The sequence below is a fragment of the Petromyzon marinus genome (genome assembly GCF_048934315.1).
Source record: "Petromyzon marinus isolate PM22_M1 ecotype Great Lakes invasive population chromosome 85 unlocalized genomic scaffold, UKy_Petmar_22M1.pri1.0 chr85_unloc.1, whole genome shotgun sequence".
NCBI lineage: Eukaryota > Metazoa > Chordata > Hyperoartia > Petromyzontiformes > Petromyzontidae > Petromyzon > Petromyzon marinus.
The window spans coordinates 1,715,606-1,736,719 of record NW_027422646.1 but is presented as its reverse complement, the minus strand read 5'-3'; the positions used below and the strand labels follow the sequence as shown (position 1 = coordinate 1,736,719).

The following is a 21,114-nucleotide window of genomic DNA, read 5'->3' as shown; positions in this document are numbered from 1 at the left end:
ACTCCCCACAACCCCCCCCTCGCCCACTTCCGTTCCAGACAGGAAGTGATGTCACGCCCCCCAAAAAAACCCCTCCCCCCACTTCCGTTCCACACAGGAAGCGACGTCACCTCCCCAAAAAACCCCTCCCCCAACTTCCGTTCCACACCGGAAGTGACGTCACCCAACAAACCCTCCCTCGCCGACTTCCGTTTCACACAGGAAGCGACGTCACCCCCCACAAAAAACCTCTTCCCCCACTTCCGTTCCACACCGGAAGTGACGACAACGCCGCCGCCATCTTCGCCTTCTCCCGCGAGAGCGCGCGCGCCGCAGCCTCCATTGCTCGTCTCGAGAAAACCCGCGCAGACTTAAACATCAACAAGAACATCAACATAAACATCAACAAGAACAACAACAACATAAACATCAACAACATCAACAACATCATCATCATCAACATCATCAACATCATCATCAACATCATCATCAACATCATCATCAACATCATCATCATCAACATCATCATCAACATCATCATCAACATCATCATCATCAACATCATCATCATCAACATCATCAACATCATCATCAACATCATCATCATCAACACCTCACCACTACAACCACCTCGGCCACCACCCTCATCACCACCCCCTCACCACTCCCTCCTCACCACCACCACCTCCTCACCTCCACCCTCCTCACCACCTCACCACCTCCCTACCTCCTCACCACCTCCTCACCTCCTCACCACCACCACCTCCATCCTCCTCACCACCACCTCCTCACCACCACCACCCTCCTCCTCACCACCTCCTCACCTCCTCACCACCACCCTCCTCACCTCCTCACCACCTCCTCACCACCACCCTCCTCACCACCTCACCACCACCTCCATCCTCACCACCTCCTCACCACCACCTCCACCCTCCTCACCACCTCCTCACCACCTCCTCCTCCTCACCACCTCACCACCACCACCTCCTCACCACCACCTCCTCACCTCCTCACCACCACCACCTCACCTCACCACTCCCTCCTCACCACTCCCTCCTCACCACCTCCTCACCACCACCATCTCCTCCTCACCTCACCTCACCACCTCCTCCATCCTCCTCACCACCTCACCACCACCTCCTCACCTCACCACCTCCTCACCACCTCCTCACCACCACCTCACCTCCTCACCACCTCCTCACCACCTCACCACCACCTCACCTCACCACCACCACCTCACCTCCTCACCACCACCTCCTCACCACCACCTCCTCCTCACCACCTCCTCACCACCTCCTCACCTCACCACCACCACCTCCTCACCTCACCACCACCTCACCACCACCTCCTCACCTCCTCACCACCTCCTCACCTCCTCACCACCTCCTCCTCCTGACCCCCGCCACTCCGCGCTGCTACCCGCGTACCCTCCCCCGCGTCTATGAAGACGCCGCGGTTCCCGCTCCCTCGCTCCAACCTCATCAGCCTCGGCGGAGGGGTCCGACGTTTCACCACCACCACCTCCTCCACCTCGACAGCGGTGACATCAACATCGACCCTGCGGCGTCTTAAGGTGACTGTGTCTGTGTGTGTGTGTCTATCTGTGTGTGTGTGTCTGTGTGTGTGTGTCTATCTGTGTCTGTGTGTGTGTGTGTGTCTGTGTGTGTGTGTCTCTGTGTGTGTCTGTGTGTGAGTCTCTGTGTGTGTCACTGTGTGTGTCTCTGTGTGTGTCTCTGTGTGTGAGTCTCTGTGTGTGTCTCTGTGTGTGTCTCTGTGTGTGTCTCTGTGTGTGTGTCTGTGTGTGTGTGTGTCTGTGTGTGTCTGTGTGTGTGTGTCTCTGTGTGTGTGTCTCTGTGTGTGTCTCTGTGTGTGTCTCTGTGTGAGTCTCTGTGTGTGTCTCTGTGTCTCTGTGTGTGTCTCTCTGTGTGTGTGTGTATCTGTGTGTGTCTGTGTGTGTGTCTATCTGTGTGTGTCTATCTGTGTGTGTCTATCTGTGTGTCTATCTATGTGTGTGTCTATCTGTGTGTGTCTATCTGTGTGTGTCTATCTGTGTGTGTCTATCTGTGTGTGTCTATCTGTGTGTGTGTGTATCTGTGTGTGTCTGTGTGTGTGTCTATCTGTGTGTGTCTATCTGTGTGTGTCTATCTGTGTGTCTATCTATGTGTGTGTCTATCTGTGTGTGTCTATCTGTGTGTGTCTATCTGTGTGTGTGTGTATCTGTGTGTGTCTGTGTGTGTGTCTATCTGTGTGTGTCTATCTGTGTGTGTCTATCTGTGTGTCTATCTATGTGTGTGTCTATCTGTGTGTGTCTATCTGTGTGTGTCTATCTGTGTGTGTCTATCTGTGTGTGTCTATCTGTGTGTGTGTGTATCTGTGTGTGTCTGTGTGTGTGTCTATCTGTGTGTGTCTATCTGTGTGTGTCTATCTGTGTGTCTATCTATGTGTGTGTCTATCTGTGTGTGTCTATCTGTGTGTCTATCTGTGTGTGTGTGTATCTGTGTGTGTCTGTGTGTGTGTCTATCTGTGTGTGTCTATCTGTGTGTGTCTATCTGTGTGTCTATCTATGTGTGTGTCTATCTGTGTGTGTCTATCTGTGTGTGTCTATCTGTGTGTGTGTCTATCTGTGTGTGTCTATCTGTGTGTGTGTGTATCTGTGTGTGTCTATCTGTGTGTGTCTATCTGTGTGTGTCTATCTGTGTGTCTATCTATGTGTGTGTCTATCTGTGTGTGTCTATCTGTGTGTGTCTATCTGTGTGTGTGTGTATCTGTGTGTGTCTGTGTGTGTGTCTATCTGTGTGTGTCTATCTGTGTGTGTCTATCTGTGTGTCTATCTATGTGTGTGTCTATCTGTGTGTGTCTATCTGTGTGTGTCTATCTGTGTGTGTCTATCTGTGTGTGTGTGTATCTGTGTGTGTCTGTGTGTGTGTCTATCTGTGTGTGTCTATCTGTGTGTGTCTATCTATGTGTGTGTCTATCTGTGTGTGTCTATCTGTGTGTGTCTATCTGTGTGTGTCTATCTGTGTGTGTGTGTATCTGTGTGTGTGTGTATCTGTGTGTGTGTGTATCTGTGTGTGTCTGTGTGTGTGTCTATCTGTGTGTGTCTATCTGTGTGTGTCTCTGTGTGTGTCTGTGTGTCTGTGTGTCTCTGTGTGTGTCTCTGTGTGTGTCTGTGTGTGTGTCTCTGTGTGTGTGTCTATCTGGCACCGCGATGCCGGACGGGCAACTCTGTCGTGGACAGCGCTGTGGGGGGAGATCCAATTTTGATTGGCTCCTCCCCTCATGGCATATGTATCCACCACAGGGGCTAAACGGGGGCTCTGGACGGGTGCGAGGGGCTGGTAACCCCTCCACCTTCAATTAATTACCACGAAACTACGAATTAAATTTAAATATGTAACAACTAAGCTTGTGCCGGAGGCCCCGGGGGGCCAGGCGTCTATGACGTCTCCTGGCCAAACCCCAATTGGCGGAGCCAGGAGATTGAATACCTACCCTCGGGGCTACTCCAGAAACAACGAAAAGCCACTACGGTTGGCCACGTGGAATGTTCGAACGCTCACTGCAGAGGAGAGGCTGCCACTCCTCTGTCGGGAGCTGGACCGGTACCGCCTGGATCTATGCGGCATTCAGGAGGTCCGGTGGACCGGCTCTGGCTCCTGCCACCATGAGGGGTGGACAGTCCTCTACTCGGGGCAGCAGACTGCCAAACAACAGGGTGTGGGTCTTCTTTTGAACAAAAGAATGAAGGGGGCGTGGGAGCGTGGCGGTGAGGTGTGGGAAGCTGTAAGCCCCAGGCTACTTTGGGCTCGCCTTCCCATCAACAGGAGGCGAGGAATGGTGGTCGTGGTTACTTATGCCCCCACCGAAGATGAACATCCGTGGAGGGATGCAGGCAAAGCCGATGAGTCAGATGCCTTCTATGACCTCCTGTCACAGGTGCTGGCTAAAGTGGCCCCTCGGGATAGAGTCATCATGTTGGGTGACTTCAATGCCCGAGTTGGTCATGATACTGGCACCTGGCCTGGAGTGATTGGAGGGCATGGGCCAGATCAGCTCAATAACAACGGTAGGAGGCTGCTAGATTTTTGTGCAGCCCATGGGCTTGTAATTACCAACACGCTGTTCCGGCATCGGCGCATCCACACAACATCATGGATGCATGCCGGGTCCAAGCAAGAACATCTGCTGGACTACATAGTGACGGACCAGCGAATGCGAGCCCATGTCCTTGACACCAGGACCTACCGTGGAGCTGATCTGCCCTCTGACCATCGACTAGTCATCTGTAAGATGCGCCTGCCATTCTTCCACTCCGGTGGTGGGTGTACACCCAGGACCCCATTCCAACCTAAAGTGGCCTGGTCTCAGTTATCTGATGAAAGTTGCAAGCGAGAATTTCATCATCGCTTGCGGCTGGGATTGGCATCGTCCCCGACTCCTCCTGATGTCGAGGGTAAATGGGCGAGGTTTAGGACTGTGACTCATGCAGCTGCAATGGCTGCTTTGGGTACGCGGTCCAGACCTCCCCAGACACCCTGGATGACAGAGGAGTTGTTCACGATGGTTGAGAAAAAGCGACAGGCCCACTGTCATCGGCTACAGAGTCCCACGTCAGAGAATGAGGAGGCTTACCGCAGCCTTCGCTCGGAGGTTCGGAGAGCCGTGAGGCGCTGCAAGGATGGGTGGTGGTCGCGGGTTGCTGAGGAGATGGAGTCTGCCTCAGTGGCCCGTGATCACAAATCTCTATTTAACTCCATCAAAAAAGTAACCTGCAGCGCCACACCTATTACCATCATTAGGGGAAAAAACGGCGATCCAATTTCCGACCCCCAGGAACAGGTTCGCAGATTTGCTGAGCATTTCTGTGAGGTCCTGGGGGAGGGAAAATCCCTCAGCCAGGAAAACATCGTGGCACAAAGTGAGGATGACCCTGCTGAGGCTGCGGTGCCTCAAATATTGGATGAAGTCACCCCCTGTGAGTGGCTGGCTGAGGTGCCATCTGCTGAGGAAGTATTGAAGGTGATTCGGAGTCTGAGACCAGGAAAGGCAGCGGGCAGAGATGATCTTCCAAGCGAAATGCTGAGGGAGGGTGGCGTTTGTGCACAGACTGCCCTATATGACATCATAACAACAGTCTGGACCACTGGACGGGTTCCGCAGGATTGGAAGGATGCCCTGGTGGTCCCCCTTTTTAAGAAGGGGGACCGCACAGACTGTAACAACTACAGGGGCATCTCACTCCTCAGTGTGCCGGGAAAGGTCCTGGCAAGGATTATTCAGCATCGCCTTGCCAGGCACGCTGAGGAGAGGCTTGCGGAGCCCCAATGCGGTTTCAGGAAAGGGCGGTCCTGCACAGATGCCATATTTTCTGTCCGTCTGCTACAGCAGAGGTGTAGGGAATTCCAACAAGACCTACATCTCTGCTTTATTGACCTGGTCAAGGCCTATGATACCATCAGTAGGCCTGGGCTCTGGGTCGTTCTTCGTGCTTTTGGAGTACCTGACCCTCTGCTCACGATCATTAAGGACCTTCATGATGGTGAGCGGGCCCGGGTAAAACTACGTGGCCGGGAGTCAGAGCCATTCCCTGTACACCTTGGGGTGCGACAGGGATGTCCTCTGGCTCCCACATTATTTAACATCTATTTTGACCACGTAGTTCGTGAAGCCTTCAATAGCTGTACCGGGGGAATCTCCATATGGTACAGATATAATGGGAGGCTAATCGATGCCCGGGTGCGGTCAAGGGATGGCTCCCTATTGCTCAACCACGTTATGTATGCTGATGACTTGGTAATAGCTGCTCAGTCAGAGGAGGAGTTGGAGACGCTGCTGCTGAGACTGGAGCGTGCCACTAAGAGGTGGGGCCTTACCATCAGCCCCACCAAAACCAAGCACCTGCCTGGGTATTTTGTACCATCGGACACTCCACCCCCACAACTCCCAATCGGTGATGGGGCAGTTGTGGAGAGAGTGGAGAGTTTCCCATACCTGGGCAGTGTGCTTATGACTGGCACCAGTTTAACAGCAGAGGTTTCACTCCGAATCAGTCGAGCGGCAATATCTTTTCATCGGTTGCGTAACGCTGTGTGGAAGCTACCTGGTCTGTCGCTCCGCACTAAGCTTCAGGTCTTCTCGGCCACGGTCATTCCCTCCCTTCTCTACGCTTGCGAAACGTGGACCCCCCTAATGGAACATCTTCGCCGGTTAGAAACATTTAGGCTGGCCTGCCTACGATCCATCCTGGGTTTAACCAGACTGGATTGTGTGAGGAGCTCACAAATCCTTGAAAGATCTGGGCAGGGTCCCATCGGTGAGCTCCTCCGGCAGGCAAGGCTGCGATGGCTGGGTCATGTAGCCCGCATGCCCAGCCACCGCATGCCGAAACAGCTTTTGTTTGGCCGGATTGAGGGGGCTAAGCGGGCGCGGCACGGGCTAGAGAAGAGATGGAGTGATGTGGTACAGGAGGACGTGGAGCTGAGTGGACTTGCCGATGACTGGTACCAGCGGTGTCAAGATCGGCCTCTGTGGAGGAGGCTCGTGAAGGATGCTACTGGGCAGTTGGAGGCAGTCGCCCTCCAACAACAACGGAGGGCGGAGGAGCGACGCTCACAACAACGAGCGGAGCGCCGGGTGGCTAAAGCACAGCAGGTTGGCACAGTAGGGGGCACAGGTGGTGCATCAGCCAGTCATCTCAGTCAGTCGACCCGTGGCACCTGGGTCTGTCCCGTGACCTCCTGCCAGCGGGCGTTCGACACTTCACGTGGCCTCAGGGTGCACATGGCCTGGCACAAGCGTCGTGGTGACGTCACCGCCACTTAGTGGCGAATGGCGGTTGTTGTTGTTGTTGTTGTGTCTATCTGTGTGAGTCTCTGTGTGTGAGTCTCTGTGTGTGAGTCTCTGTGTGTGTCTGTGTGTGTGTCTCTGTGTGTGTCTCTGTGTGTGTCTCTGTGTGTGTCTCTGTGTGAGTCTCTGTGTGAGTCTCTGTGTGAGTCTCTGTGTGAGTCTCTGTGTCTGTGTGTGTCTCTGTATGTGTCTCTGTGTGTGTCTCTGTGTGTGTCTCTGTGTGTGTCTCTGTGTGTGTCTCTGTGTGTGAGTCTCTGTGTGTGTCTCTGTGTGTGAGTCTCTGTGTGAGTCTCTGTGTGAGTCTCTGTGTGTGTCTCTGTGTGTCTCTGTGTGAGTCTCTGTGTGAGTCTCTGTGTGAGTCTCTGTGAGTGTCTCTGTGTGAGTCTCTGAGTGAGTCTCTGTGTGAGTCTCTGTGAGTGTCTCTGTGTGAGTCTCTGAGTGTGTCTCTGTGTGAGTCTCTGTGAGTCTCTGTGCGTGTCTCTGTGCGTGTCTCTGTATGTGTGTCTGTGTCTCTGTGCGTGTGTCTCTGTGTCTCTTTGTGTGTGTCTGTGTGTGAGTCTGTGTCTCTTTGTGAGTTTCTTTGTCTCTGTCTGTGTGAGTCTCTGTGTGTGTCTCTGTGTGTGTCTCTGTGTGAGTCTCTGTGTGTCTCTGTGTGAGTCTCTGTGTGAGTCTCTGTGTGAGTCTCTGTGTGAGTCTCTGTGTGTGTCTCTGTGTGAGTCTTTGTGTGAGTCTCTGTGTGAGTTTCTTTTATCAATTTATTATTTTATCATACAATATTATTGTGTTATTTTATTTTATCAATTTATTATTTTATTCTACAATATTATTGTGTTATGTTATTTTATCAATTTATTATTTTATTATTTTATTATACAATATTATTGTGTTATTTTATTTTATCAATTTATTATACAATATTATTGTGTTATTTTATTTTATCAATTTATTATTTTATTATACAATATTATTGTGTTGTTTTATCAATTTATTATTTTATCAATTTATTATTTTATTACACAATATTATTGTGTTATTTTATTTTATCAATTTATTATTTTATCAATGTATTATTTTATTATACAATATTATTGTGTTATTTTATTTTATCAATTTATTATTTTATCAATTTATTATTTTATTATACAATATTATTGTGTTATTTTATCAATTTATTATTTTATCAATTTATTATTTTATCAATGTATTATTTTATTATACAATATTATTGTGTTATTTTATTTTATCAATTTATTATACAATATTATTGTGTTATTTTATTTTATCAATTTATTATTTTATTATACAATATTATTGTGTTGTTTTATCAATTTATTATTTTATCAATTTATTATTTTATTACACAATATTATTGTGTTATTTTATTTTATCAATTTATTATTTTATCAATTTATTATTTTATTATACAATATTATTGTGTTATTTTATCAATTTATTATTTTATCAATTTATTATTTTATCAATGTATTATTTTATTATACAATATTATTGTGTTATTTTATTTTATCAATTTATTATTTTATCAATTTATTATTTTATTATACAATATTATTGTGTTATTTTATTTTATCAATTTATTATTTTATCAATTTATTATTTCATTTTACAATATTATTGTGTTATTTTATTTTATCAATTTATTATTTTATTATACAATATTATTGTGTTATTTTATTTTATCAATTTATTATGTTATCAATTTATTATTTTATTATACAATATTATTGTGTTATTTTATTTTATCAATTTATTATGTTATCAATTTATTATTTTATTATACAATATTATTGTGTTATTTTATTTTATCAATTTATTATTTAATTCTCATTCTACGTGGTGGTGGTGGTGACTTTACCGAAAGAACCAAAGAAGATGAATCATTGCAGTCACGAAAGTATTTAAATCGATAAATATATATGTGTGTGTGTGTGCTTTCTTGAGCAGGGGGGACCTTGCGGGCGCTGCAAGGATTTAAATCCTTCACGGCGTAGTGCGTCACCAATTGTTGTCTCGGTGACTATGAGATCATTGACAAGATCCTCCCGTGTAGATCTGGGCTGATTCCTCACCGTTCTCATGATCATTGCAACTCCACGAGGAGAGATCTTGCGTGGAGCCCCCAGGCCGAGGGAGATTGACAGATTATTTTGCGTTTCTTCCATTTGCGAATGATCGCACCAACTGTTGTCACCTTCTCACCAAGCTGCTTGGCAATGGTCTTGTAAGCCCATTCCAGCCTTGTGTATAGGTCTACAATCTTGTCCCTGACATCCTTGGAGAGCTCTTTGTGGTCTTGGGCCATGGTGGAGAGTTTGGAATCTTGATTGATTGATTGCTTCTGTGGACAGGTGTCTTCTATACAGGTAACAAGCTGAGATTAGGGGCACTCCCTTTAAGAGTGTGATCATAATCTCAGCTCGTCACCCGTATAAAAGACACCTGGGAGCCAGAAATCTTTCTGATTGAGAGGGGGTCAAATCATTAAAATGCAAATCAATTTATAACATTTTTGACACGCGTTTTTCTGGATTATTTTGATGTTGTTATTCCGTCTCTCACTGTTCAAATAAACCTGCCATTAAAATTATAGACTGATCATTTCTTTGTCAGTGGGCAAACGTACAAAATCAGCAGGGGATCAAATACTTTTTTCCCTCACTGTGTCTCTCTCACTGTGTCTCTCTGTCTCTCTCACCGTGTGTCTCTGTCTCTCACTGTGTGTCTCTCACTGTGTGTCTCTGTCTCTCACTTTGTGTCTCTCTGTCTCTCTCACTGTGTGTCTCACTGTGTGTCTCTGTCTCTCACTGTGTGTCTCTCTGTCTCTCACTGTGTGTCTCTCACCGTGTGTCTCTGTCTCTCACTGTGTGTCTTTCTGTCTCTCTCACTGTGTGTCTCACTGTGTGTATCTCTGTCTCTCACTGTGTGTATCTCTCTGTGTGTCTCTGTCTCTCACTGTGTGTCTCTCTGTCTCTCTCACTGTGTGCCTCTGTCTCTCACTGTGTGTCTCTGTCTCTCACTGTGTGTCTCTCTGTCTCTCACTGTGTGTCTCTCTGTGTCTCTCACTGTGTGTCTCTCTGTCTCTCACTGTGTGTCTCTCTGTGTCTCTCACTGTGTCTCTCTCTGTCTCTCACTGTGTGTCTCTGTCTCTCACTGTGTGTCTCTCTGTGTCTCTCACTGTGTGTCTCTCTGTCTCTCACCGTGTGTCTCTCTGTGTCTCTCACTGTGTGTCTCTCTGTCTCTCTCACCGTGTGTCTCTCTGTCTCTCTCTGTCTCTCACTGTGTGTCTCTCTCACTGTGTGTCTCTCTCTCACCGTGTGTATCTCTCTGTGTCTCTCACTGTGTCTCTGTCTCTCACTGTGTGTCTCTCACTGTGTCTGTGTCTCTCACTGTGTCTCTCTGTCTCTCACTGTGTGTCTCTCTGTCCCTCACTGTGTCTCTCTGTCTCTCACTGTGTGTCTCTCTGTCTCTCACTGTGTATCTCTCACTGTGTGTCTCTGTCTCTCACTGTGTGTCTCTCTGTCTCTCACTGTGTGTCTGTCTCTCTGTCTCTCACTGTGTCTCTCTCACTGTGTGTCTCTCTCACTGTGTGTCTCTCTCACTGTGTCTCTCGCTGTCTCTCACTGTGTGTCTGTCTCTCACTGTGTGTCTCTGTCTCTCACTGTGTGTCTCTCTGTCTCTCACTGTGTGTCTCTGTCTCTCACTGTGTGTCTCTCTCACTGTGTGTCTCTCTGTCTCTCACTGTGTGTCTCTCTCACCGTGTGTCTCTCTCACTGTGTGTCTCTCTGTCTCTCACTGTGTGTCTCTCTGTCTCTCTCACTGTGTGTCTGTCCCTCACTGTGTCTCTCTGTCTCTCTCACCGTGTGTCTCTGTCTCTCTCACTGTGTGTCTGTCCCTCACTGTGTCTCTGTCTCTCACTGTGTGTCTCTGTCTCTCACTGTGTGTCTCTGTCTCTCACTGTGCGTCTCTCTGTGCCTCTCACTGTGTGTCTCTCTGTGCCTCTCACTGTGTGTCTCTCTGTGCCTCTCACTGTGTGTCTGTCTCTCACTGTGTGTCTGTCTCTCACTGTGTGTCTCTGTCTCTCACTGTGTGTCTCTGTCTCTCACTGTGTGTCTCTCTGTGTCTCTCACTGTGTGTGTCTCTCTGTCTCTCACTGTGTGTCTCTCTGTCTCTCACTGTGTGTCTCTCTCACTGTGTGTCTCTGTCTCTCTCACTGTGTGTCTGTCCCTCACTGTGTCTCTGTCTCTCACTGTGTGTCTCTGTCTCTCACTGTGTGTCTCTGTCTCTCACTGTGCGTCTCTCTGTGCCTCTCACTGTGTGTCTCTCTGTGCCTCTCACTGTGTGTCTCTCTGTGCCTCTCACTGTGTGTCTGTCTCTCACTGTGTGTCTGTCTCTCACTGTGTGTCTCTGTCTCTCACTGTGTGTCTCTGTCTCTCACTGTGTGTCTCTCTCTCTCACTGTGTGTCTCTCTCTGTCTCTCACTGTGTGTCTCTCTGTCTCTCACTGTGTGTGTCTCTCTCTGTCTCTCACTGTGTGTCTCTCTGTCTCTCACTGTGTGTCTCTGTCTCTCACTGTGTGTCTCTGTCTCTCACTGTGTGTCTCTCTGTGTCTCACTGTGTGTCTCTGTCTCTCACTGTGTGTCTCTGTCTCTCACTGTGTGTCTCTCTGTCTCTCACTGTGTGTCTCTCTGTCTCTCTCTCACTGTGTGTATCTCTCTCTGTCTCTCACTGTGTGTCTCTCTGTCTCTCACTGTGTGTCTCTCTCACTGTGTCTCTCCGTGTGTCTCTCTCTCTGTCTCTCACTGTGTCTCTCTGTCTCTCACTGTGTGTCTCTGTCTCTCACTGTGTGTGTCTCTGTCTCTCACTGTGTCTCTGTCTCTCTCACTGTGTCTCTGTCTCTCACAGTGTGTCTCTCTGTCTCTCACTGTGTGTCTCTGTCTCTCACTGTATGTCTCTCTCACTGTGTGTGTCTCTGTCTCTCACTGTGTGTCTCTCTCTGTGTCTCTCACCGTGTGTGTCTCTGTCTCTCACTGTGTGTCTCTCTGTCTCTCACTGTGTGTCTCTCTAACTGTGTGTCTCTCTGTCTCTCACTGTGTCTCTCTGTGTCTCTCACTGTGTGTCTCTCTGTCTCTCACTGTGTGTCTCTCTCTGTCTCTCACTGTGTGTCTCTCTGTGTCTCTCACTGTGTGTCTCTCTCACTGTGTGTCTCTCTCACTGTGTATCTCTCTGTGTCTCTCACTGTGTGTCTCTGTCTCTCACTGTGTGTCTCTCTGTCTCTCACTGTGTCTCTCTGTCTCTCACTGTGTGTCTCTCTGTCTCTCACTGTGTCTCTCTGTCTCTCACTGTGTCTCTCTGTCTCTCACTGTGTGTCTCTCTGTCTCTCACTGTGTGTCTGTCTCTCACCGTTTGTCTCTCTCTGTCTCTCTCACCGTGTGTGTCTCACTGTGTGTCTCTCTCTCTGTCTCTCACTGTGTGTCTCTGTCTCTCACTGTGTGTCTCTCTCTGTCTCTCACTGTGTCTCTCTGTCTCTCACTGTGTGTCTCTCTGTCTCTCACTGTGTGTCTCTCTCTCTGTCTCTCACTGTGTCTCTCTGTCTCTCACTGTGTGTCTCTCTGTCTCTCACTGTGTGTCTCTCTCTGTCTCTCACTGTGTCTCTCTGTCTCTCTCCGTGTGTCTCTCTCTCTGTCTCTCACTGTGTGTCTCTGTCTCTCACTGTGTGTCTCTCTCTGTCTCTCTCACCGTGTGTCTCTCTCTCTGTGTCTCTCTTTCACCGTGTGTCTCTCTGTCTCTCACTGTGTGTCTCTCTGTCTCTCACCGTATCTCTCTGTCTCTCACTGTGTGTCTCTCTATCTCTCACTGTGTGTCTCTCTCACTGTGTGTCTCTCTCTCTGTCTCTCACTGTGTGTCTCTCTCTCTGTCTATCTCTCACCGTGTGTCTCTCTGTCTCACTGTGTGTCTCTCTGTGTCTCTCACTGTGTCTCTCTCTGTCTCTCACCGTGTCTCTCTCTGTGTCTCTCACTGTGTGTCTCTCTGTCTCTCACCGTATCTCTCTGTGTCTCTCACTGTGTGTCTCTCTCACTGTGTCTCTCTGTCTCTCACCGTGTCTCTCTGTCTCTCTCACTGTGTCTCTCTGTCTCTCACCGTGTCTCTCTCTGTGTCTCTCACTGTGTGTCTCTGTCTCTCACCGTGTCTCTCTCTGTGTCTCTCACTGTGTGTGTCTCTCTGTCTCTCACTGTGTGTCTCTCTGTCTCTCACTGTGTGTCTCTGTCTCTCACTGTGTGTGTCTCTCTGTCTCTCACTGTGTGTCTCTCTGTCTCTCTCACTGTGTCTCTCTGTCTCTCACTGTGTGTCTCTGTCTCTCACTGTGTGTGTCTCTGTCTCTCACTGTGTGTCTCTCTCACTGTGTGTCTCTCTAACTGTGTGTCTCTCTGTCTCTCACTGTGTGTCTCTGTCTCTCACTGTGTGTCTCTCTGTCTCTCACTGTGTGTCTCTGTCTCTCACCGTGTGTGTCTCTGTCTCTCACTGTGTGTCTCTCTGTCTCTCACTGTGTCTCTCTGTGTCTCTCACTGTGTGTCTCTCTGTCTCTCACTGTGTGTATCTCTCTGTGTGTCTCTCTCTCACTGTGTGTCTCTCTGTCTCTCTCACTGTGTGTCTCTATCTCTCACTGTGTGTCTCTGTCTCTCACTGTGTGTCTCTGTCTCTCACTGTGTGTCTCTGTCTCTCACTGTGTGTCTCTCTCACTGTGTCTCTGTCTCTCACTGTCTGTCTCTCTGTCTCTCACTGTGTGTGTCTCTCTGTGTGTCTCTGTCTCTCACTGTGTGTCTCTGTCTCTCTCACTGTGTCTCTGTCTCTCACTGTGTCTCTCTGTCTCTCACCGTGCGTATCTCTGTCTCTCACTGTGTCTCTCTCTGTCTCTCTCACTGTGTGTCTCTCTGTGTCTCTCACTGTGTGTCTCTGTCTCTCTCACTGTGTCTCTCTGTCTCTCTCACTGTGTGTCTCACTGTGTGTCTCTGTCTCTCACTGTGTGTCTCTGTCTCTCACTGTGTGTGTCTCTGTCTCTCACTGTGTGTCTCTGTCTCTCACTGTGTGTCTCTGTCTCTCACTGTGTGTCTCTCTGTGTCTCTCACTGTGTGTCTCTGTCTCTCACTGTGTCTCTCTCTGTCTCTCACTGTGTCTCTCTGTCTCTCACTGTGTGTCTCTCTGTCTCTCACTGTGTCTCTCTGTCTCTCACTGTGTCTCTCTCACTGTGTGTCTCTGTCTCTCACTGTGTGTCTCTCTGTCTCTCACTGTGTCTCTCTCACTGTGTGTCTCTCTCACTGTGTGTCTCTCTCTGTCTCTCACTGTGTGTCTCTCTCTGTCTCTCACTGTGTGTCTCTCTCTCTGTCTCTCACTGTGTGTCTCTCTCTGTGTCTCTCTGTGTCTCTCACTCTGTGTCTCTCTGTGTCTCTCACTGTGTGTCTCTCTGTCTCTCACTGTGTGTCTCTCTGTCTCTCTCACTGTGTGTCTCTGTCTCTCACCGTGTGTCTCTGTCTCTCACTGTGTGTCTCTCTGTCTCTCACCGTGTCTCTCTCTCACTGTGTGTCTCTCTGTCTCTCACTGTGTGTCTCTCTGTCTCTCTCACTGTGTGTCTCTGTCTCTCACCGTGTGTCTCTGTCTCTCACTGTGTGTCTCTCTGTCTCTCACCGTGTCTCTCTCTCACTGTGTGTCTCTCTGTCTCTCACTGTGTGTCTCTCACTGTGTGTCTCTGTCTCTCACTGTGTCTCTCTGTCTCTCACAGTGTGTCTCTGTCTCTCACTGTGTGTCTCTCTGTCTCTCACTGTGTGTCTCTCTGTCTCTCACAGTGTCTCTCTGTCTCTCACCGTGTGTCTCTCTGTCTCTCACCGTATCTCTGTGTCTCTCACTGTGTCTCTGTGTCTCTCACTGTGTGTCTCTCACTGTGTGTCTCTCTGTCTCTCACCGTGTGTCTCTCTCTCTGTGTCTCACTGTGTGTCTCTGTCTCTCACTGTGTGTCTCTCACTGTGTCTCTCTGTCTCTCACTGTGTGTCTCTCTCTCTGTCTCTCTCTCACTGTGTGTCTCTCTCTCTGTCTCTCTCTCACTGTGTGTCTCTCTCTCTGTCTCTCACTGTGTCTCTCTGTCTCTCACTGTGTGTCTCTCTCTCTGTCTCTCACTGTGTCTCTCTCTCTCTCTCTCACTGTGTCTCTCTGTCTCTCACTGTGTGTCTCTCTCTCTGTGTCTCACTGTGTCTCTCTCTCTGTCTCTCACTGTGTCTCTCTCTCTCTCTCTCACTGTGTCTCTCTGTCTCTCACTGTGTGTCTCTCTCTCTGTGTCTCACTGTGTCTCTCTCTCTGTCTCTCACTGTGTCTCTCTGTCTCTCACTGTGTGTCTCTCTGTGTCTCACTGTGTGTCTCTCTCTCTGTGTCTCACTGTGTCTCTCTCTCTGTCTCTCACTGTGTCTCTCTCTCTGTCTCTCACTGTGTCTCTCTGTCTCTCACTGTGTGTCTCTCTCTCTGTCTCTCACTGTGTCTCTCTCTCTCTCTCACTGTGTCTCTCTGTCTCTCACTGTGTGTCTCTCTCTCTGTGTCTCACTGTGTGTCTCTCTCTCTATCTCTCTCTCACCGTCTCTCTCTCTCTCTGTCTCTCTCTCACCGTGTGTGTCTCTCTCTCTCTGTCTGTCTCTGTGTCTATCCAGATGGAGATCTCCAAGCTCGGAGGTGGACAGCAGTCTCCCGGCGAGACAGGCTCCCTCGCCTCATCCGATGACGGAGCTGGTCTCACAAACCTCATCGTGAACTACCTCCCTCAGAGCATGAGTCAGGAAGATCTGCATCACCTGTTCAGCAGCGTGGGTCACGTGGACACGTGCAAACTCATCAGAGACAAGCTCACCGGTAAGAAAGAGAGACACGCACAGAGACACCAGAGACACCAGAGACACCAGAGAGACACAGAGAGACACAGAGAGAGACACCTACAGAGACACCTACAGAGACACCTACAGAGACACCTACAGAGACACCTACAGAGACACCTACAGAGACACACACAGAGACACACACAGAGACACACACAGAGACACACACAGAGACACACACAGAGACACACACAGAGACACACACAGAGACACAGAGAGAGAGACAGACACACACAGACACAGAGATGCACAGACACAGTGAGAGAGACACGGTGACTAAAAGATGTTGCTGATGATGATGATTCTGATGATGATACTACTACTGATGATGATGATACTTCTACTGATGATGATACTACTACTGATGATGATGATACTACTGAAGATGATTATGATGATACTACTACTGATGATGATGCTACTACTACTGATGATGATACTACTGATGATGATACTACTACTACTGATGATGATGATGATACTACTACTGATGATGATACTACTACTACTGATGATGATACTACTACTAATGATACTACTACTGATTATGATGATACTACTACTGATTATGATGATGCTACTACTGATGATGATACTACTACTGATGATGATACTACTCCTACTGATGATGATACTACTACTACTGATGATACTACTACTGATGATGATGATACTACTACTGATGATGATACTACTACTACTGATGATACTACTACTGATGATGATGATACTACTACTGGTGATGATACTACTACTGATGATGATACTACTGATGATGATGATACTACTACTGATGATGATACTACTACTACTGATGTTGATGTTGTTGATGATGCTACTATTGATGATGATACTACTACTATTGATGATTATACTACTACTACGGATGATTATACTACTATTGATGATGCTACTGCTGATGATGATACTACTGATGATGATGATACTACTACTGATGATGCTACTACTACTACTGATGTTGTTGTTAATGTTGTTGATGATGTTAATGTTGTTGATGTTGTTGTTGATGATGTTGTTGTTGATGTTGTTGATGATGTTGTTGATGATGTTGATGATGTTGTTGATGATGATGTTGATGTTGTTGTTGATGTTGTTGTTGTTGTTGTTGATGTTGATGATGTTGTTGATGTTGTTGATGTTGTTGATGATGTTGTTGATGATGTTGTTGATGTTGTTGATGTTGATGATGTTGTTGTTGATGATGTTGTTGATGTTGATGTTGTTGTTGATGATGTTGATGTTGTTGTTGATGTTGTTGATGTTGTTGTTGATGATGTTGATGTTGTTGTTGATGTTGTTGATGTTGTTGTTGATGTTGATGATGTTGATGTTGACGATGATGTTAATGTTGTTGATGATGTTAATGTTGTTGATGTTGATGATGTTGATGTTGTTGTTGATGATGTTGTTGTTGTTGATGATGTTGTTGTTGATGATGTTGTTGTTGTTGATGTTGATGATGTTGTTGTTGTTGTTGATGTTGTTGATGATGTTGATGTTGTTGTTGATGTTGTTGATGATGTTGTTGATGATGTTGATGATGTTGTTGATGTTGTTGTTGTTGATGTTGATGATGTTGTTGATGTTGTTGATGTTGTTGATGATGTTGATGATGTTGTTGATGTTGTTGATGTTGATGATGTTGTTGTTGATGATGTTGTTGATGTTGATGTTGTTGTTGATGATGTTGATGTTGTTGTTGATGTTGTTGATGTTGTTGTTGATGTTGATGATGTTGATGTTGATGTTGACGATGATGTTAATGTTGTTGATGTTGTTGATGTTGTTGATGTTGTTGTTGATGTTGTTGTTGATGATGTTGATGTTGTTGATGTTGATGATGATGTTGTTGATGTTGTTGTTGTTGTTGATGATGTTGTTGATGATGTTGTTGTTGATGATGTTGATGTTGTTGATGTTGATGATGATGTTGTTGATGTTGTTGTTGATGTTGTTGATGATGTTGATGATGTTGTTGTTGTTGCTGCTTCAGGGATGAGTCTGGGCTACGGTTTTGTGAACTTCTCGGATCCCCGTGAGGCTGAGAAAGCCATCGGCACTCTCAACGGACTACGACTCCAGTCCAAGACAATCAAGGTAGCAGACAGACACACAGAGACACAGAGACAGACACAGAGAGACACACAGAGAGACAGACACAGAGACACACACAGAGAGACACACAGAGAGACAGACAGAGATACAGAGAGACACACAGAGACAGAGAGAGACAGAGACAGACACAGAGAGACACACAGAGACAGACAGACAAACAGAGACAGAGAGACACACAGAGAGAGACACAGAGACACACACACAGACACACACACAGAGAGACACACACACAGAGACACACACACAGAGACACACACAGAGAGACACACACAGAGAGACACACAGAGAGACACACAGAGACAGACAGAGACACAGAGAGACACACACAGACACAGAAAGCCATCGGCACTCTCAACGGACTACGACTCCAGTCCAAAGACAATCAAGGTAGCAGACACAGACAGAGATAGACAGAGAGACAGAGAGAGAGAGACATACAGAGAGACAGATACAGAGAGACACAGAGACAGAGAGACACACACACAGAGACACACAGAGAGACACAGAGAGACACAGACAGACAGAGACTGTCTCTCTCTGTCTCTCTCTCTCCCCCTCTGTCTCTCTCCCCGTGTCTATCTAAGGTGTCGTACGCGCGTCCGAGCTCGGAGGAGCTGAAGGACACAAATCTGTACGTCACTCTGTCTCTGTCTATCTGTGTGTCTTTCTCCCACTCTCACTCTGTCTCTCTCACACTCACTCTGTCTCTGTCTCTCACTCTGTGTCTCTGTCTCTCTCCCACACTCACTCTGTCTCTCACTCTGTCTCTGCCTCTCACTCTGTCTCTCTCCCACACTCTGTGTCTCACTCTGTGTCTCTCTGTCTCTCACTCTGCCTCTCACTCTGCCTCTCTGTCTCTCACTCTGTCTCTCTGTCTCTCTCCCACACTCTGTGTCTCTGTCTCTCACTCTGTGTCTCTCTGTCTCTCACCGTGTGTCTATCTAAGGTGTCCTACGCGCGTCCCAGCTCGGAGGAGTTGAAGGACACCAATTTGTACGTCACAAATTGGTGTCTCTGTCTATCTGTCTCTGTCTCTCTCACACACTCACTCTGTCTCTCTGTCTCTCTCTCTCTGTCTCTCTCCCACACTGTCTCTCACTCTGTGTCTCTGTCTCTCACTCTGTCTCTCTGTCTCTCACTCTGTCTCTCTGTCTCTCTCTCTGTCTCTCTCCCACACTCACTCTGTCTCTGTCTCTCACTCTGTGTCTCTCTGTCTCTCACTCTGTGTCTCTGTCTCTCACTCTGTGTCTCTGTCTCTCACTCTGTGTCTCTCCCACACTCACTCTGTCTCTCTGTCTCTCTCCCACACTCTGTCTCTCTCACTGTGTCTCTGTCACTCTGTCTCTCTGTCTCTCACTCTGTCTCTCTCTCTGTCTCTCTCTCTGTCTCTCTCTCTGTCTCTCACTCTGTCTCTCACTCTGTCTCTCACTCTGTGTCTCTGTCTCTCTCCCACACTCTCTGTCTCTCACTCTGTGTCTCTGTCTCTCACTCTGTGTCTCTGTCTCTCACTCTGTCTCTCACTCTGTCTCTCTCCCACACTCTGTGTCTCTCACCGTGTGTCTATCTAAGGTGTCCTACGCACGTCCCAGCTCGGAGGAGTTGAAGGACACCAATTTGTACGTCACCGGCCTGCCCAAAGCGATGACTCAGAAGGAGCTGGAGATTTTGTTTGGCCGGTACGGCCACATCATCACCTCACGGATTCTGGTGGATCAGATCACAGGTGACTAGACTGGTGACTAGACTGGTGACTGACTAGACTGGTGACTAGACTGGTGACTAGACTGGTGACTAGACTGGTGACTGATGAGACTAGTGACTAGACTGGTGACTAGACTGGTGACTAGACTGGTGACTAGACTGGTGACTAGACTGGTGACTGACTATACTGGTGACTAGACTGGTGACTAGACTGGTGACTAGACTGGTGACTATACTGGTGACTGACTATACTGGTGACTAGACTGGTGACTAGACTGGTGACTAGACTGGTGACTGACTAGACTGGTGACTGACTAGACTGGTGACTAGACTGGTGACTAGACTGGTGACTGACTAGACTGGTGACTAGACTGGTGACTAGACTGGTGACTGACTAGACTAGTGACTGACTAGACTGGTGACTAGACTGGTGACTGACTGGTGACTGACTGGTGACTAGACTGGTGACTAGACAGGTGACTAGACAGGTGACTAGACAGGTGACTAGACTGGTGACTAGACTGGTGACTAGACTGGTGACTAGACTGGTGACTGACTAGACTGGTGACTAGACTGGTGACTAGACTGGTGACTGACTAGACTAGTGACTGACTAGACTGGTGACTAGACTGGTGACTGACTGGTGACTGACTGGTGACTAGACTGGTGACTAGACTGGTGACTAGACTGGTGACTGACTAGACTAGTGACTGACTAGACTGGTGACTAGACTGGTGACTGATTGGTGACTAGACTGGTGACTAGACTGGTGACTAGACAGGTGACTTATTAGACTGGTGACTAGACTGGTGACTGACTAGACTGGTGACTGACTAGACTGGTGACTATCTGTGTGTGTCTATCTGTGTGTGTGTCTATCTGTGTGTGTGTCTATCTGTGTGTCTATCTGTGTGTGTCTATCTGTGTGTGTCTATCTGTGTGTCTGTCTGTGTGTGTCTATCTGTGTGTGTCTATCTGTGTGTCTATCTGTGTGTGTCTATCTGTGTGTGTCTATCTGTGTATGTATATCTGTGTGTGTGTCTATCTATGTGTGTGTCTATATGTGTGTGTCTATCTGTGTGTTTCTATCTGTGTGTGTCTATCTGTGTGTATCTATCTGTGTGTGTCTATCTGTGTGTCTATCTGTGTGTCTGTGTCTATCTGTGTGTCTATCTGTGTGTCTGTGTGTGTCTATCTGTGTGTGTCTATCTGTGTGTGTCTATATCTGTGTCTCTATCTGTGTGTCTATCTGTGTGTGTGTCTATCTGTGTGTGTCTATATCTGTGTGTGTCTATCTGTGTGTCTCTCTGTGTGTGTCTATATCTGTGTGTGTCTATATCTGTGTGTGTCTATCTGTGTGTCTATCTGTGTGTGTCTATCTGTGCGTGTCTATCTGTGTGTCTATCTGTGTGTGTCTATCTGTGCGTGTCTATCTGTGCGTGTGTCTGTGCGTGTGTCTGTGCGTGTGTCTGTGTGTGTGTGTCTCTGTGTGTGTGTCTCTGTGTGTGTCTGTGTGTGTGTCTATA

At 47.6% G+C, this 21,114-nt stretch overlaps 1 protein-coding gene across 2 annotated transcripts in view; it reads left to right on the top strand.

Annotated features, from left to right (window-relative positions):
- The first annotated feature begins 1,405 nt into the window (after positions 1–1,405).
- LOC116937998 (ELAV-like protein 1) overlaps positions 1,406–21,114 on the top strand; it is a 45,066-nt gene continuing 25,357 nt past the window's right edge. For both annotated transcript variants that reach the window (XR_012931863.1, XM_076059252.1), the window contains exons 1-4: positions 1,406–1,552; positions 15,530–15,728; positions 17,766–17,869; positions 19,457–19,610. Coding sequence is in view for 1 of the 2 variants with exons in the window: in XM_076059252.1 (XP_075915367.1) it covers positions 1,421–1,552; positions 15,530–15,728; positions 17,766–17,869; positions 19,457–19,610 (589 nt within the window). In the remaining variant the exon portion in view is untranslated. The remainder of the gene's footprint in view (positions 1,553–15,529; positions 15,729–17,765; positions 17,870–19,456; positions 19,611–21,114) is intronic.